Source organism: Manacus vitellinus, unplaced genomic scaffold, assembly GCF_001715985.3.
Source record: "Manacus vitellinus isolate BGI_N305 unplaced genomic scaffold, ASM171598v3 scaffold_20_pilon, whole genome shotgun sequence".
Classification (NCBI taxonomy): domain Eukaryota; kingdom Metazoa; phylum Chordata; class Aves; order Passeriformes; family Pipridae; genus Manacus; species Manacus vitellinus.
The window spans coordinates 11,449,068-11,466,905 of NW_021939471.1; the positions used below are offsets into that span (position 1 = coordinate 11,449,068).

The following is a 17,838-nucleotide window of genomic DNA, read 5'->3' on the forward strand; positions in this document are numbered from 1 at the left end:
ATTGTTAATGCTAGAAGATTTTGTGGGTTCAGCTGGAGACAGAAGGCCTTATTTGAGTGCTGTCAAATTTGTAGAAACCACAGTTAGTTCAGGGTTTCCCGAATGAAAACAGGTGGGGAATGGAAAAGTACTAGTGGAAAACAGAATAAATGCTTCCTTTATTTCTTCTCTTCTCTTAGCATCTGCTTATGGCTATGGTTTGATATAAGATACTGGGACAGATGGACGTTTGCCCTGTCCTGGTTTTGCTGGTCTTACATACCAGAAACCGGTTAAATTATATTTAAATGATGTTTTGAGTAAAAATACACACATCACCAGTCTGTAATTCCACCTGTGTTTGCAATACTAAATGAGATTTCTTCATAGAATTTGAACTTCATTTTGCCTAGCCTACCATTTGCAAGGTATTTATTTTTGTTGGTGGAATAATACAGTTTAAGGAAAATGTATGTCCTTTGCCTCACAAAATGTCAAGAGATTAATTTTATTAAATGTTGTTAAGAATTGCAATACAGTAGCAGACTGTACAGAACCCCCAAATTTCTTAACCATAATTTTCTTGAAAATATTATTCATATGAATGTTTATAATTACTGTAGTCTTGGGTTGGTTTTTTATTTTTGTTGTGGAGAAGGGAAGTTAAATTCTAAAGACGTAGTTAAACTTATACAGGATAAGAGTCTGAAAACATTGCAAACCATTTAGTTTGATCAACCTCAAAATGAGGGAAAAATGCAGCTTCAATATGCTTAGCTGGTATTTTTCCATAAATAACTTTGAGAGGATTTCTGATGTTCACGGAAGATAACGCTCAGTGTAAAACATCCATTTCCATTTGTTATGTCAACAGCTTAAAGATGTGTGCCAAGGTATCGATACTAATTATATCTTGAACACAAGTGGTGATAATTCTCTTGCCCTGATTCACTTAAGGCTAAGTCAAAGGTTATTGCGTGATTTGTAATGTGCAGCTGAATATGCGTAGAAACTAATATTTGTTAAATTTACTTTTAAATGAGCAAAGTAGGTTTAATATTGTGATAGACAAAAATTTACGTAGAATAGTAACAATAACACACATACTGTGCAAATGCATATTGGAGAGTTTAAGATACATCTCTCTTCATTGCTGTATGAGTGCTTTGAATATGAATTGCTCTCTGAACCTGCAATGATATGCAGGATCTCTATACTGTGAGTAAAATTCTTAGGGTCTGCAGGTAAGATATTTACTTCAACCTCACAGTGGTTGCTCCTGTGTATATGTGTCCATTTGATGTAAATGCTAGTATTTAAAAGTTTGGGGGAGTAAAAACTTATATGTATTATGGGAGATTTGAAGTGCATCTTTGTCATCTGACATGTGTTTATCCAACAGTGAATTTCATCAGGAACTGGTTGGTTGGGGGTTTTTTGTTTGTTTGTGTGGGTTTGGTGTTTTGTTTTTTGTTTGTTTGTTTGTTTGTTTTTTGTGTAATATATGTTTATCAGTCTTTCTGTTTGATTTGAGTACTAGGATTAGGAATAGATATGTAAATGTGGTGTGTAGGTGCAGTTGCCATACTGGAGTTGAGAGAAGTTGACAGGGGATGTCAAAGAACTTGCTTAAAATAGGTAGGAAACTGCTTGTTTGAAATTACTGGTGCATGCCAGGATGCAAAACACAAGTTGTGGAACATTTTTTTGGGGGGGGGGGGTTTGTTGGCGTTTTTTTTTTAAAAAGTGGCTCTGTTTTAAAGATGTTGATATGCCTGTCAGAAAATAAGTAGGTTTCTGAATATAACTTAGTATACTAATGTAGTTTGATGTAAAAGTGAAAACTATTTCTATGCTGATGGTTAATTATAAATTTCATGGTTCTTAATGTTGACATTTTATTCATAAAGCATTTTATGAATTCTGCATGTTCTCTAAAATGCATTAACTTATTCTACTTTATGCACTGGTTATTTCACAAATCAAAATGGAGCTCTCAATTTTTGAGAATCTCATGAAAATTTCAAATGTTTTAAATGGCTCATTACCAATTATTCATATAATTTCTGTACAGTATAACAACATAAAATATTTTAAAAGCTCAAATTAATGGCTTCACCTGGTAATTTTGAGTGTATTTTGATTTTCAAAAGGGCATTATATATAATTTTCTTATAGACTAATCAGTTATTCTCTAGGATTTTTTTTTTTCTGCAAAACATTCTATAGACCTGTTGATACAGTTTATCAGTGTCTGATGTACATGGATTGAAATTGAAATTAGCTCGAAGGTATTTATTACTTACAGTTTTAGGTTGACGTAAGTGCGTTGCAGTGTGTATTTAACAGTTCTGCTGCTAAATGGAGTAAGTGTATCCTTAGCTTGCTGCACAGATACATGGGCACAGGTGGACATCTTGGTAGTGTGCACCATGCAGTGAAACACATGGCACTACACAACATGGGGCAAAGAGCACGCAGTTTGAATTAGAAATCATTTTATGGATACCTTGTAAATTTGTGCTTGTTCATATAGGGGTTGTAATTTCTAAAAAGGGTGCGCATGTTTTATATTGAACATTTGTGATACAGACAGCACTCTAATGTAGTTGTCTGTACTTTGTGGAAAGAGGCAGTATTGTATGAGCTTGTTTATGTCAATATTTTAATAATTTATCTTTATAACTGCTTTTGTCTATATTTATAGTGACATTGGCACCCTGTGTACAGAAGATACAATCAGTGCTGAAAGGAAACTTGCATCCATCTGGAAGCAATAAACTTTTCTAAAAGACTGCACAGTGTTACTTAATCCTGTGATTTCTTACTGTGAGTGAAATTAAGGTTTGGTTCAATTGTGTCACATCATATTGGTATCAAATCTTTTGTGAAAGGTTTGTCATCGTGTTAAGCTGCAAACAAAATTTTAAAATTGATGAAAGTCTGAGAATGTAATTTCCTCAGTCACGGGTTTATGCATCACTGCAAATGGAGTCAATTCTATATAATAAAAATAATTGTAATACCAGAAAGCTTCTGGAGTGTTGTATTTTATAAGCTTCCTCTTTATATGAAAGGCTAATTTGTATACTGCACAACTGACTGAGAGCACCTTGAATTTGGCATTGTGTTCTAAGTAATTTTTGGGTTGTCCATATATTGTGTAATATAAATTATAATTTTAATATGACAAAATATTTTACAAAGTTAAAGAAATAAAACATTCTCCCTAAGAAGGGGGAAAATATATTATAAAGACAATCTAACAAAATTTTGGGATTTTTTTTGTTGCTTTTCCATTATTTGTTACAGTTGCGGGGTACACAAACAAAATAGTATTCATTCATCCCCGCAGGCAAAGTGGTGTAGCCTACATTCCTCCTGTTCCTATGTGGCAACTGAGCCAAAGAGTGTTGGGGTGAGGAAAGGGTTTTATGCTTGTCAGAGGATTCTGGTGGTGCTATTGCCATCTCTTGCCCTTGGGCTAGTGTAGAAGGTGCAGATATAAACATACAAAAGATTCCCGAGTTTTCTTAATAAAACTGAAAAAAAAATAGATCAAAGATCAACGAGGATAAAGACAAACATACAGAAGTTCATGGGTGAGCTTATCTAGCAACTGACAGCTATGCTTCAATACCTAAAAACATGACTTGCCAGTATACATGAATTACCAATATGTCATGGAAGGAAATTTTCCTCTGTTTAGGATGGGCTATTTGTTCTTTTTTTTTTTGTGAAGAAAATGTTTCTTGAAAATCTTTTCCAGAAAAGACCAAAATTCAGATATTTGAGGCATGTTGAGTTCCCTGAAAGTGAGACACTGATATTTAGCAGTGTGGGTGGTTTGTAAATCTGTATTTGAGGCTGAAGCAGAAGTACAAGTCCAAGTAAAAGTAATTATTAACTTGTATTTATTCAAACTCAGTGATGTCTTGTGGCCATAAGAGGTTATTTGTTTCTCCACTTCTTCTTACTTTCCAAAATGACAGAAGTAATTGCCATGATTATGCCATAAATGAGTAGGTACAAAAGTGTGTGTATGTGTGAGAAGTTTCCGAGGGAATGCAGAATTAAGCTCATGTTTCCTCTTTGTGGTTTCTTTAGTATCTCTCAGCTCTGCTAGCCCACGTATTAAATCATGTAAGCCATTAGATCCCTGTCTTCTGTTTATTTCAAATATATCTCTCTGTAAATGAATTCTGTTTTATGATGGTTGTGTGGCTGGTCTCTGTAAGATGAGTCATTTAATCTGATGCTTATGTTTGTAGAGGTTTTACAAAATGATGAAAATCAGCGATGCTTTTCACCCCATTGTTACTCCAAAGTTTCTTACATAACTTCTTTCACTTCTTAAATGAAAAGCCGTGAAGTTTCAGGCACTAAATAAAAGGTTTGCTACTACTTTTCAAACTATATTGTGAAATTAAGCAGTATGTGGGCCGTATTCTTAACATAAAATGTAGAGCTTTCTATAAAAAAATTATTTTCAGTGACCCCTTTGTTGCTGTGGTGTTAATGAGAAAAGATAACTATTAAAAAGCAAAGTCTTTGCTTCATGAATCATCTTGAATGCTTCAGATTCGAAATCTCTTGCTGTCTGTCCTACTTCCTTTCAGCTAACCGTGTTGTTCTAGCATTATTGCCAGTAGATCTTCTTGTTAAGGGGCTTATTTTTAAATTCATCATTTTGCTCCAACAAAAACAACCTTTGAACTGTACTAAACTCTACCCTTTCATATCAGATTAATGTGTCTGTTCCCATGTTTGCTCTGCCAGTAGCCAATGTCATCTTTCGTTTTGGTTCAGCCAGAACAAGGCACTTTGGTGGTGGTCGTTCTTTTTCAGAGGTTTGCCTATTGCCATTTTTTAAGATTTGATTAAGCTTCACTACAGCTTTAAGTCACTGAGTATGGTCGAACTCAAGACTTCAAGGACTATACTAATTGTTGCCTAATGCTGATCTTGCTGCAGTTGCTATGGTATGATGCTGGCACAGGGCATGTGTCTGCAATGGCCCACCTGGTTTGATGAGGATGTTCAGAAGTGTGAGGATTAGTTTTTAAAAGATATGGTGGAGAACAGGGATTGGAATCAGCTGGTCAAGGGGTGTTGGGGTGATAGAACCATTTGAAAAGTGGGGAGAGACAAGAGGGGAAGATGAAAGGTAGGAGGTTGAAGTTTTAGATGGGTTTACCCATGCTGTGAATATAGTAAAATTGTCAAGAAATACCCCGAGCAAGAATGAAAAAACTTTTCACTTTTTATAGAATGTAATGAAACTCACACAGCACCACGAAAGCCAGTTTTATATTGTTGTATTTACCACATTGCGTCTTTTTAAAAATTATTTGAAAGAATTACTAAACAGAGAAATAAAATAATTTCTGTTATGTAATGTAAGATTTTATCTCAGGATTGAGATTTGAATTGGAAAATTGCTAGGTTTATTGGGTTTCTTTTGGCTAGTATGGTGTTGAAAAATTGAAACCTGAAGTACAAATCTGTTGAAGAATTTTATTTTTTTTTGATGGTAATTCTTCTTCATCATAATACTATTTTTAGAGCTATCTACCTACGATAGTATTTTCAAATAAGATGAGTTCTTGTTGGTTTATATGATCTGTGAGGAGTTAACCGTTGGAAGTGAAAATGCACAGCAGATTGGCTCAAACCATGTTGACTTGAAATGATGAAAGGAGATGGTCCCAGTCCTTCCTTCTTCCCTGCTGTGAATTTTCTTATCACTTTGTAGCATCTCCAGTTTTGTAGGACTTGTGATTATACTAAACAACTTGTCGGAAGACTAAGCCAGGAGAAAAAGAAAAGTGAATGATCTATGTTACTTTAGGGAGTTGATTTGACTCAGCTTGGTTGTGCCCAGTGCTAGACATAAGGAAAAGGGCTGGATTGCACAGTTATGGCAGGTGAGTTGAGGGTAGGTGTCTGTATTGCGAGAGGGATTAGCAGCAAAGTATTGCATTGGCTTGGCAAAATACATCACTTCACCCTCAGATTCTCCAGAGAAGGAGAATGAAAATTGGTTGTATTCCTGTCAGATGATTTTAAGCTCAGTTTTCTGCCCTGAAGCAATACAGCTGTTGCTGCAAGTGAATAGCTACCATTAAAAGATGAAGTTAGTAGTTACACCCTGCTTTTACTCTCCAGCTCTGGAGAAGCTGAGATGTATCTCTTCAGTCCTTTGCAGTACTTTCTGAACTCCTTCCTGTTCCAAAGGAGGTCATTACACACAGTCCGAGAAATGTGTTTTTAGGCCATGTGTTTTTGTGTTATGTTTCTCTTACAACACCATTTAAAAGGACTAAAGTAATGTAATGGTAATCTTCAAATAAAAAACAACCCGTCCCCAACCTGGCCCCTGTGGTACCACCTCAGCTTACTGTTTGATACTTTTGGCAAGCAGAAATTGCAATTTTGCTTTCTTTGCTTCAAAAGAGAGTAAGAAGCATAACATCAATTTTTGTCAGAGGTGTTGCATGACCTGTCTTTTTGAAATAAAAAAAAACCACCTTGAAAATTGAGGTGTTTTGAAAATAGCTCTTCTGTCTCATATTTAGAGTGTTGAATAGCCTGACAAGCTTTACAGTGATTCTTCACTCTTCTGGCAAGAATGATCATACCTGCTTCTTAATATTTCTCATTGCCAGCCCTTCTTAATTAATAAGAAGTGAAAACTGTGGAGGTTTTATGAATCAGTTACGTACTGCTTACTGTGCTTTGCTAATTTACAGTAAGGGAAAACCAAGCTTAATTATTGATGGGTTAATAGTTGCTGGTTTATATGCATTGGACATTATCATATTAATTTTAAATATTCCTAAACCTAAATTTATAGATGTATTTTCAAAACTAATTTAATTTTTGATTATATTTATTTTATTTTTGGGTTTATATTAATACGGTTGTATTTTATTGTATGTCCCGAGTGGTTATTTTGAAGTGTTCATACAGTGTAGGATGGTCTGTAATCAATTCTGTAATAATACACTTCTCTAATAAGTACTGATCACTGTGTTTTCTTGGGTATAGTCTTAATGATTTTCTAAAATCTCTCATTATTTCTGTTATGTTACACTGTGCTCAGCTAGAGCAATCAACTGTCACAGAAATAAACTTTGAGAGTGTAATGGAACAGGGAACCTAAACTGTGTAAAAGATTTATCTATCAAATGTAGTTAAAGGGGGCTGGGTCTTGCCAAAGGTCATGGGAAGCATTTGTGACCAAGGGAGTATAACCCATTTTGCTACTTGTCCAGTTCTTCTGCTTAACTTATACGGTCCCATTTCATGTGTATTTTCTGCAATTTTCCGTGTATTCCAGATATTTTTTATGGAAATAAAGTCCTTAAGTACCACTTCTAGATGTTGGGACTCTGTGGGAGAAAAACAGCCCAAAAAGTGTTTTGTTATAGAAGTCTTGGTGTTTATATTTTGATAACACATAGTCTTTAAAACTGTTTAATTTTTCAGTAGTACTCCTGTAAACATGAGGTAATCTATTTGTTTAATGTCTAGTTTAACACTGTATTAACTAATTAAAATTTGGCTCACTATTTACAATTAAACTATATTTGAATGTATTAGTTTCTCATCTTTTGATTTAACTTGGTAGACATAATTTTTTATTTAATAAGAGGTTGGACTACCATAATTAGGAAAAATGTGAGATAGTCTCATTGCTTGAAATTAGTGAGAGGATAAATAGGGGCATAAAACTTCCTAGAAATTCATATATCCAGGCTTTTCTTTTTTTTTATGCTGTATTTGGAAAAAAAAAGTGGACATGTGCAGAAACTGTGAGTACAATTAGCGTCAAGCAGATAAATCCACCTCTAATCCTGTTTACGCTCTACATCAGACAGATGTGCAGAGATTGATTTAGACAAGCCCTTGGCTTATAGTAATTTTTTTTTTAAGTGCCATATATTCTGGTTTTGTTAGATCTTTTAAATGTTAAGTGCTGTTAGTTTTTCTCTTTCCTAACGCCTGTAACCTACTTTATACAGGTTCCCTCTCTGCTTTCATGATGACAGGGCAGCCTGGTAGAAGAGATTATCTTTATTCCCTGTAATTAAATTGACTTTTTTTCAGAAGATACAACAATGGGAAGTGGGTACTGAATTAAATAAATAGCATGATATCTAATAGATGTATACTTAAATCTCTTGCAAGAACAGATGGTACCCAATATCTTTCTAAGTAATGTGAGAGGACAGTTAATGTCCTGAAACTGCTAGCAATAACCAATATCATGCTAACAAACCAAAAGGGTTTTCAAAGTTTAAAAAAAGTATGTAATCCAGTACACACTTTATTCTGAAAGTGAACTTTGTTGTTATCACACAGTAGAAGTACTTTATCAATATAGCTCTATAAGGTATAAATTCTTTATCTGAATTTTTAAATAAAATTTTACTGTATTTGCAATGATCTTATTTTCAGTAAGCATAGAATATGAAAATTTTAGAATATGCCTGGGATTTTATGCAGATTTCTTAGCAACTTTAATAACAATTGGCTGTCCTGATCCTACTAGCTAGTTCAACATTTCCTCTACAGATTAAAACCTAAGGGTGATGGTTTTTATGATTCAGTATTCCTACAGTTAATATGTTACTCTGAGCTGCATCTGGAAATGTATTCCAGGAAAACAACCAGAGTCAGATGCTGGTTTTGTAAGTGTAGTGTTGCCTAGTAAGAATGGGTTATTTTAAATTTCAAAAGGTTTAACCTGCATGTGAGCAACACAAAAATTTGATAAATACACAGTAAGAGGAAGATGTAAAAACAAGTAAGTAACTGGCTGAAATAGTGTCATGAAAAGAAAAGACAAGGCAGACCTTATCCTAGCTTATGACTAAATATCATTTTATGAAAGCTAGTATATATATGAATAAAAAGTATTTTAACAGGCGTTCGATTTATTTGACTTGTGCAGGACAAATAGGCTAATGTTTGTAATTTATCTGTGATGCCCATCCATAACATTGGCATACTAGAATTTGTGATATTCTCTGCAAAACTAATAGTTTAATCCAAAATATTATTTTTTTAAAAATATTATTTATTTCATAGAATCAACCGGGTTGGAAAGGACCTCTGAGATCATCAAGTCCAACCCTTGATCTGCTACTGCTGTGGTTACTAGACCATGGCACTAAGTGCCACAATATTTGAAAGTATTTAACAAGTAAAGTACTTTAGAATATTTGTATTGGTCTGGGGAAATAAATGCTGCAGCTCAGTTACTGCTGCAGAATGGTTGTGGTTGTATTTCATGTGTCTTTGTTTACTCATTTTCCTAAAACATTGAGTTTGTATGCTAGAATTTTCAGTATACTGTATGTCTGACAGTGAGACTTTCTAGAAAAAAAAATAAGCAGACCCCTCGAAAATGCTGCTTTAAAAATTAAAACAAGTGTTTAATAAAGATAATAAACTATGCAGTCCCAGGTAAGTGATTTGGGGTATCACCAGTCAATCTTTCCTTTAAGACCTACCAAGACTGTTTACCCCTAAATGTTTTAGAAGAGCAATACAAAGTTTGAAAAAAGTGAAGATCTTGGGTTTGGTAACATTAGTACCAAATTTACTTGTGCAATATCTACTTTGAGACTATGGAAAATCATAATTCAAATGGAATCACACAATATTCCCCCACTCAGTTCCTTGATTCCATTCAATGTATCCTATAGAAAATACTTCTACAGCAATCATTACAATACTTTAAGATATCTGTTGGGTTTTTTTCTATTTTTTTAATTGTTAGGTGAGTTTCCTCCTGTTTATTTGCTGTGTACTTCTGAAAATTTGCACTACAATTTCCTGTGTATTATCTCAGTGCACACGTACATTTACTTGTCACAGTATTCCTGCTAAGAATGAAATTATTTCAGTGCAATTTTATACCTTAGAGGCTGATTTATGGAGAAATTATGATGTTAAAATATAACAAGGTGGGAAAAATACGTGGGAAGTATAATAAGGGGATGGTTCCATTTGTAGCAGGTTATTTGGTATGGAACAGGAAAAAATGATTTGGTTGAGAATTGTGAGGAGAGGTAATACTGATTTGAGCTTTATCTGTGTTAGCATGGCTGAGGTGCAGTCCTCCAGGATTTCTGGATAGAAGGATAATCACTGCATAGTCTCGTTCAAGAAATGATGTTGAGAAATGCCAGCATAAAACTGTTATGAGAATTGACAGAGTCTTCTTTTTTCCTGCCCAGAAGACCTATGATTGCTGAAACCCTCAGCTTCATATGGTGTAATGAAGTAGGTGGTGCTGTCTATCTTTCCCAGGATGTGGTTAAAAACACTTTTCGTGGCACTTCAGTACAGCATGTAGCAACTGTGCATCAAACAGAATCTGTTATGGTGTTTGCTGTTGAGAAACCAGTTGACAGAGCTGTTGCTAGATTTGGGAAAGGTTTCTGGTTTCTAGCATTTCTTGCCTTGGGCTGCAAAGGGACCTTTGTTGGATAGTGTATGAGATCTGCTGTTATTACAAAGAAAGTGAGGAAACTTTTCTTTCTGTGTCCAGAGTACCTGGCACCTACAGGAGCAGCGACATTTTTCCTTCAGTTTGTGTATTTGACTTTGTTTTTTTGAGGAATCAGGTGTTTTGCAGCGCAAGAGAGCAGAAAAAGGAGAAACCTGTACCATAGTGGTTCAGTTGATACCTCTCCAAAAGGCATTTGGAAGTGAAGTGATAGTGTCTGCAGCCATAGTGTCCATGTATGTAACAGCCCTAAAACAATAAAACCTTCACTTAGCCTAACACAAATCTCCCCTAGGGGTGAGGATCTTGAACTGTCACAAGAACTTTTTTGAAACTGTTTTTCTTGTCTTCTAAGGTAAATTCATAACTCAAAAATGAAATTCTGGTTTATTTCTCTATTTTTGCTTAACTATTTTCTGATACATTTCTAGTGTAAACCCCAAATGCAATGGTTGCTTCAAATGAAATAATACAGTGAGCGTATAGTCAGCTTGAATCATAGCACAATTTCTGATCTATGATTGAGAAGTATACAACATCCATGATTGCTATGATTTAGGAGAATACAATAAAGATTTTGCTTCTTGAATGCAAATACAAAAAAAGTCATTTGCTGTTCTTAGAGTGTGCAATGTTATTAATTTTTTTGAATATCAGAAAACTGATTAAATAATCTCTTTGATATTGTGTTATTTGTATAGCTGGATACATAACAGAAAGCTGGTAAAATATAAGACCTGTGACTGAGACATGCTGTGCAACAAGTTTCAGTACAAGCACGAACAGATGCAACAAATGAAGCTAGAGATGAAGCCATAACAATATCTTTTTTATATGTGTACTCCTAATCATATTGCTAATGCTTTTCTTTTTTCCCCCTTACAGATGATTCCAGTATGATTTTACAGGCTCAAGAGGAGATTATTGAAATGAAAGATGTATTTTCGGTAAAACTGAAACGACGTCGTTTTGCAGGCCAGACAAAAGGTGGCACTTTGTTGGGTATCACAGTTTTTAAATGCTTGAATAAAGAGGAGAATAAACTAACAGACTGTGCTATCCATTTAAATAACTTAAGTGAAGATCATTGTCAGTCATGGTTTAGACATCTGAAGGAAATTTTGAATGGTAAGCATTTGAGTGGGGTTGATGTTATTTCTATTGGCAATACATGTGGCTGAGTGAAGCTTAGAAACATTTTGCCTGTGGAAATTAAGACATGCAGATATGAATGCTATTTCTGGCAAATGTTTAGTACTGAAATTTTGCATGGTGAAGTGTGAAATTTAGGGAAGTGACAATAGTTGACTATCTGTAAAAATGAAACAAATAGATGCTATTTTTTGGAAGTGTTTTAAAAGATACTGTAAATAAGTAGTTTATTCTGACTGAAGAGTCTTTTGGAAAATCTGTTTCTGAAAGAAATAAAATATTTTGTTGATATTTTCACTTGAAATTGCATCACTACTACAGTAGTTGCAGTTCTGAGAACTCTTCAGGAATGTTTTGGTGACTGTTTAGGACCTCCCACTTGAGACCTGCAGATTCTTTAAGAGACTAATGGGAGAGACTTTCCTCATCTCCATAAATTCACAGGTGGCAGTGCTCTTAAGGTTCTGTAGGACTTCTGTATAATTTGATATAAAGTGTCAATAAATTTGTATTGACACTAATGATGAGAGGCAATTCTTTACTTTAAAAATATCTTTCTGTGTTTGCCTAGGCTAGTGCCCATTTCAGGATGCTTTGTTTTACCCATTATAGTTTTATTTTTTTATGGAAGTGGTATCCAATTTAAGAAAAACTATTCACTGTTTAGGGAAAAGAGCCCCACAAGAAATACAAGCCTTTTACTCTAGTTTATATTGGAAAAACACATAATATAGCACACTTTTGATTTAAAAACCCAAAACAACACTTCCGTCACCACACCAAACTGTGATTTAACTCCAAAACATGCCTCTGTTTACAGATTATAGCAAATGAGTTTGTTTAGAACAGAAATAAAACAGTCCATCTTGTAATAGACTATTAAAAATCCAGGTGAATTCTTAAGACTGAGGCAGATTACAGAATTCAAATCTTGTACATCTGTAGTGTTTGTAACAACACTTTCAATAACAATTTATAGTGTACTTCTAGTAAAATGACTTTAAAGTGTCAAAGCAGATATTAGAGATACAACATGAGTTATTAACAGCACATTCTTACACTGTTTGTCTACAGTATACTTTGGATTTTTCAAATGAAGATGTTATTAAAAGTCTTCCTTTTTGAAAGACTTTATCGTGAAATATCTAAATCTGCAGAAGTGCCAAGATTCCTGCAGATCTCCAGCTACCCATAAAGGCAAGGACATTTGCATAAGGAGCAAATGTCTGTTTTGTTCCCAGATTACCCTCCATCTATCAGGAGCAGTGATACCATATGTTCACAGAAAAAAAACCTGCAGTATCTCTGCTCAGGTTGCCTTGACCTCAAGGTGAAGTCTCTGTTTTATAGCTTTGTAATTGGAAGCCACGTGAACCTGAAAAAAGTATTCTGTGTAATGCTGTTTCAAGTTCTTCCTTCAGCTTGTCTTTCTCCAGAAGCTCAAACCTTGTGCTGATTTTTTTTGATGTCTGATCAGTATATTTTTTTCTACTTGCCTTCTACCTCAGGAATAATGAAACTTGGAGGGGAAAAAATAATCAGACAACCATACCCCCAAATATCATTGACTAATGTGTATATTATTCTAAGTTCTATAATTACAATAAAAGTAATTTTCATACTGTTATGTTATGGCTAGATAGTCAGACTGCCTTCCTATTAGTAAAATCACCAAAAAAGCATCAATATTTATGCACTCAGTGTGGCAGAGGCCCATTATCAGTAATTCAAACAGTGATGGTATAGTTATGGTATAATTCAGAAAAAAAGTCTTCTGAATTAAAATGTACCAAACATTGGTATGAAGTTCCCAGTAGAATTTAGGTCTGGACTTAAAGTATACAATGAAGTTGAGTTCTGTTGATTTCACAGTAATTGAAATCTCAAAAGGCACTTTGATATCTCTGCGTGAAACAGTGATGAATTTTCATAGTTTTTGCTGCAGCTTTTTTTTTTCCTTTCGTAATAGTGTTGGAGACATCTTTGTTAATGAACTAAAAGTGTCTCCTTTTGGTTTTATCCTTCTAAAATAGTTAAAATTTCAGTGTACTGCCCTGCCTCCTTCCCCCAATCTATCTGATCCCAAAGTAATTTTTCATTAACTGCTGCATTATCTACTTGGAGGGTTTTTTTTTATTGTTTCTGGGCTGTAGCAAATGAAAAGGAGGTGATTTAACAAAGTAGAACATATATATATTTGGGTATGTCTGTCAACAATACTTAGACGTTCTGAAAAATGACTGTACATGTGACTGACAGGTGTGTTTCCTCTGAAGATAAATGCAATTTCTATTTGTTTACCTTTGGCAAGTTTTTTTTATATTTTTATGCATATACATTAATTAAGGAACAACAATAGAAAGTTTATCAGTGATGATGTGAGCTAGAGTTTATCTGGAGGTTTCTGATCTTCCAATGAAGATTTCATTTTTTTCTGAAATTTCATGTGCACAATTTCTCTTTTACTGTGTGATTTGTCTGGCATGAATGTTTCATACATGTATTTTTCTCTGTTCTTTCCTACTCTCTTCATAGCGAGTGTCCTCTGATTTGACTTTGTGTTCAGAGTACTTCAATTTAAAGTTTGACTAGGCTATAATTTTTTATGAAGCCTGTCATCATAGAAGTAAGCACACAAAGACATATAGTTGTTTAGAATTTAGTTACAGTGACTCCTATTATGGGTTTTTTGTGTGTGTGTGACAGGGTAACAAAATATATGTATCACCATCTTCCCACTTTTAAAATAAATTTTATTTTCTACCTAATGTTGCCGCTGTTCAAATGCATGCCAGCTGGATATGAAGGGCCTGCTCAGTGATATGGTGGTCCTGAAAACTGGTCTTCTGTACACCATGTGTTTGTTAAACTGATGTAAGGTAACCATCTTAATATGTAAGGTGCCATCTTAATGCACCTGTGGAACATTGGTTCTGGACTGGCTCCTGGAAGACCCCAAAGAGCAGCCTAGAAAGATTGTAATGTGCTGTTGCTCTCCTGTCAGTCCTGTTACACATCTGACTCTCAGTGATTTCCATTTATATGTCACATCTTTTTGTACAGGACTTACGGGCAGGTACAGTGGGGACATACTGTGTCAGTAGAGTTCACTGTTTAATCTAAAATCCTGAGTGCATGCAAACGCGCAGTATTTTTTAAAGGGTTAAGGCAGGCTCAGAAATGAGGGAAAATGCTCAATTGTCAATGCTTATCCATTTTTTGGGATTTTTTTAAACAAAATAACACTTATTTTCATTAACAGTTTTTTTGAAAATGTTGTACTTAAAAATCTGTAAACTAACAGAAGACAGTAAATGTGGTTAAGAATAAATGATAAAGCAGCAAAGAAAGCATGAAGTGCTTTTTTATCTACTATTCTGTAGTATCATACTGGGATTTGATATGAATGCCTGAAACTTCATGCATGAAGTTTTAATTAAACCATTAATGTTAAACATTAACTTTGGTTAGTTAATATTAACAGTGGTATCTCCATAGTTACATTAACAAATTCATCTCATGTTATTAGTTTTTCTCATGTATAATATTCTTAATGTTGTATAAAGTGTTTATAAATGTAGGCAGTAATGACATGATTCCAGGCTCTTAACTTTTGTAACATAAACCCATTTTCATAAAGCTAAGGACTGAAAGCAGCACAGATGTATGTCTGAGCACAGCGTCTCTGCTGCCCTATGAGCCTTTGTTTTCAGAACACCCTGATTGACCCACCACCCTTCATGGTTCACTGATTCACTTGATAGATCAAGTTTAAACTAGTGCATATTAGCACATTTGTTAGTACTAGAGGAACAGTTGGCCTTCCTGCTTTAGGCTGCTGGTTCATTTCAAACGGAGCAGCCACAGAAAACAATAACAGAATACCAGTTAGGAGAACACCAAAAGGCTGGCAGACTGGATTCAGTTGCACGCTGTAGTCAATGACATTGATTCATTCACAGAGATGTTGTTTAAAGACAATTAAAAGATTATTATTTAAAAATACTTTTAAAGAAGTTTCACAGTAATATTGCCTGAAAGTTTAATCTTTGACTGATACTGGATATTTTTCATAGAACTCGGTTGTTTGGTGTGTTATAACCTGTTCAATGCATGCTGGGAATGATAAAGTAATTATTTTTGTCACGATCATCCTTTCATGTCAGTTGGCAATTATTTGGCACAAACAAAACCACATCAGTAGTGTACCAGCTCTGCTCAAAAGCCTTATTTATGATACCTGTGTCTGCAAATGAAATATTTTACCTCTCCAAAAAAGTAAATTGATTTTCAAGTAGTCATAAAGAGAATATTCTAATACTTTTACCTTGTGAATTCATTTGGTTCTTAAAAATCTCACTAGGATTTTTGTGTCAACTCTGATCTACTTTTCAGCAATAGCCTAATATACATAATCGTAAATGCAGTTTCTGATTTAGAATCATTTAATAAACCAATTTTTGTTTTAAAAAATGAAGTTCAACTGTTTCCTTAAAAACATAGAATTTTTTTTCACCGGTTGAAAAACCTGTATTCTTTTCCATACTTAGGATTTCTTTTAAACCTGTATATTGCTACCCAGGGCTTAAATTTATATGCCTGAAACTCAAAAACATAGAAGTGAGATAGTGATGTTTGCTTTTTTCCCTTCAGTTTTCTCGTAATGACTGTTCAGCAGTGTTGCTACTTGCACTGTCTGGGTGACAATTTATGACACTTCATCACCTTTCTCTAATTCTATAAACTACACTTTCCTATTCCCTCTGCTTTGTGTCTTATATTACAACAAAGTTTTTGGTGGTTTTTTTTAAGTTTAAAGGTATACTTAGAAATCAGTGACTCTGAAGCCAGTTTTTAGAGTTTTGTGGCTCTGGGTTTGGTGGGGGTTGAGCATTTAGGACCAGCTGTCCCAGGTAGGAGTTCCTGTAAAGAAGATAAAAAGCATGACAGCACATTTATGAATGTGGCTAAATCTTTACTCTTTTAAATCAGGAGTCCTTATTATTGTAGTTTTCAATTTAATTTCTACTGATGCTTTAGGCAAATTATCAAATCACAGAAATTATTTTTTGGTCTTAATATTTTTATAGCTTCTAAAAGACTGAAATAATACCAGATAGCGTATTTCAATTAAGACATTATTATAACATCTTTATGATGATGATTTATATGTATTAATAGTCCTTGGAAACTTTTCTGTAGTCTTCCTTGTTTGTGTTGTAATTCCTGTGATTAGAAATTGCACTGAAGTACATAGCTGCAGTGCTTGTTTCTGTTTCTGGAGAATCAGGAATAATTTAAATTGGAATGGACCTCTGGAGATAATCCATTCTAGCTTCCTGCTCAGGGCAGGTGAGCTTGTAAAAGAGATCAGGTTGCTAAGAGCCATGTTCAGGTAATTTTTAAAAATCTCTAAGGATGGACAATGTCATCTATGGCGTAACTGCCCTCATTGTGAAGAGTGTTGTTCTTTTTTTCACATTGGAATATTCCTTGTGCAACTCGTGTCCATTGCCTTTTTGTCCTTGCACCTACAAGGGGTCTGGCTTGGTGCTCTTTGTACTCCTGCAGTAGATACTTAAGGCAAGCATTTAGGTAGTTTCTGCTCTTAAGGCTGTACAAGTCAGCTACCACCGACTCTTGTCTGTGGCCTGTTCCCTTGTTGTAGTCACAATTCTCCGTTGGACCTTCTCCACTTCATCAGTCTTGTGCTGGGGGCCCCGAACGTGAATGCAGTTTTTGAACTTCAGGCTCAAAAGATGTCAAAAACAAGGGCATATTGATATCCTTTGGACTGCTGGTTGTCCTCTTTTTACTGCAACCCAGTAAGCATTTCAACTTCACTGCATCAAGGGCACACTTCTTGCTCGTGCTCAGCTCTTTGTCCACCAGGAGCTGCCGATTCTCTCTGAAGAGGTGCTGAGTGGTCAGTCTGTCCCCAATCCCCCCAACTCATAGGGTTTTGCCAGGCCAGGTGCTGACCTGTGTGTCTGTCTTTACTGAACATCTTCAGGCTTTGTCAGACCTTTCTTGTAGTTAATCAAGGTCCTGGTGAACAGCTACCCTGCCCTCCAACACATCTGCAGTCCTCACCAAGTTACTTTTCTTTCCATTTTCTTTTTTCTCCTTTTTGAAGGAGATACTTTTTAAGGCTTGTGCTAAAGACATGCAGGATTCCTCAGGCA

General features: G+C 34.9%; 1 protein-coding gene across 1 annotated transcript in view; it reads left to right on the forward strand.

Moving 5' to 3' along the window:
* The window catches only part of CERKL (ceramide kinase like), a 52,369-nt gene that overhangs the window by 10,347 nt on the left and 24,184 nt on the right, over positions 1-17,838 (forward strand). The window contains exon 2 of the mRNA XM_018071679.2: positions 11,387-11,629. Coding sequence (XP_017927168.1) covers positions 11,398-11,629 — 232 coding nt within the window. The 5' untranslated portion in view covers positions 11,387-11,397. The remainder of the gene's footprint in view (positions 1-11,386; positions 11,630-17,838) is intronic.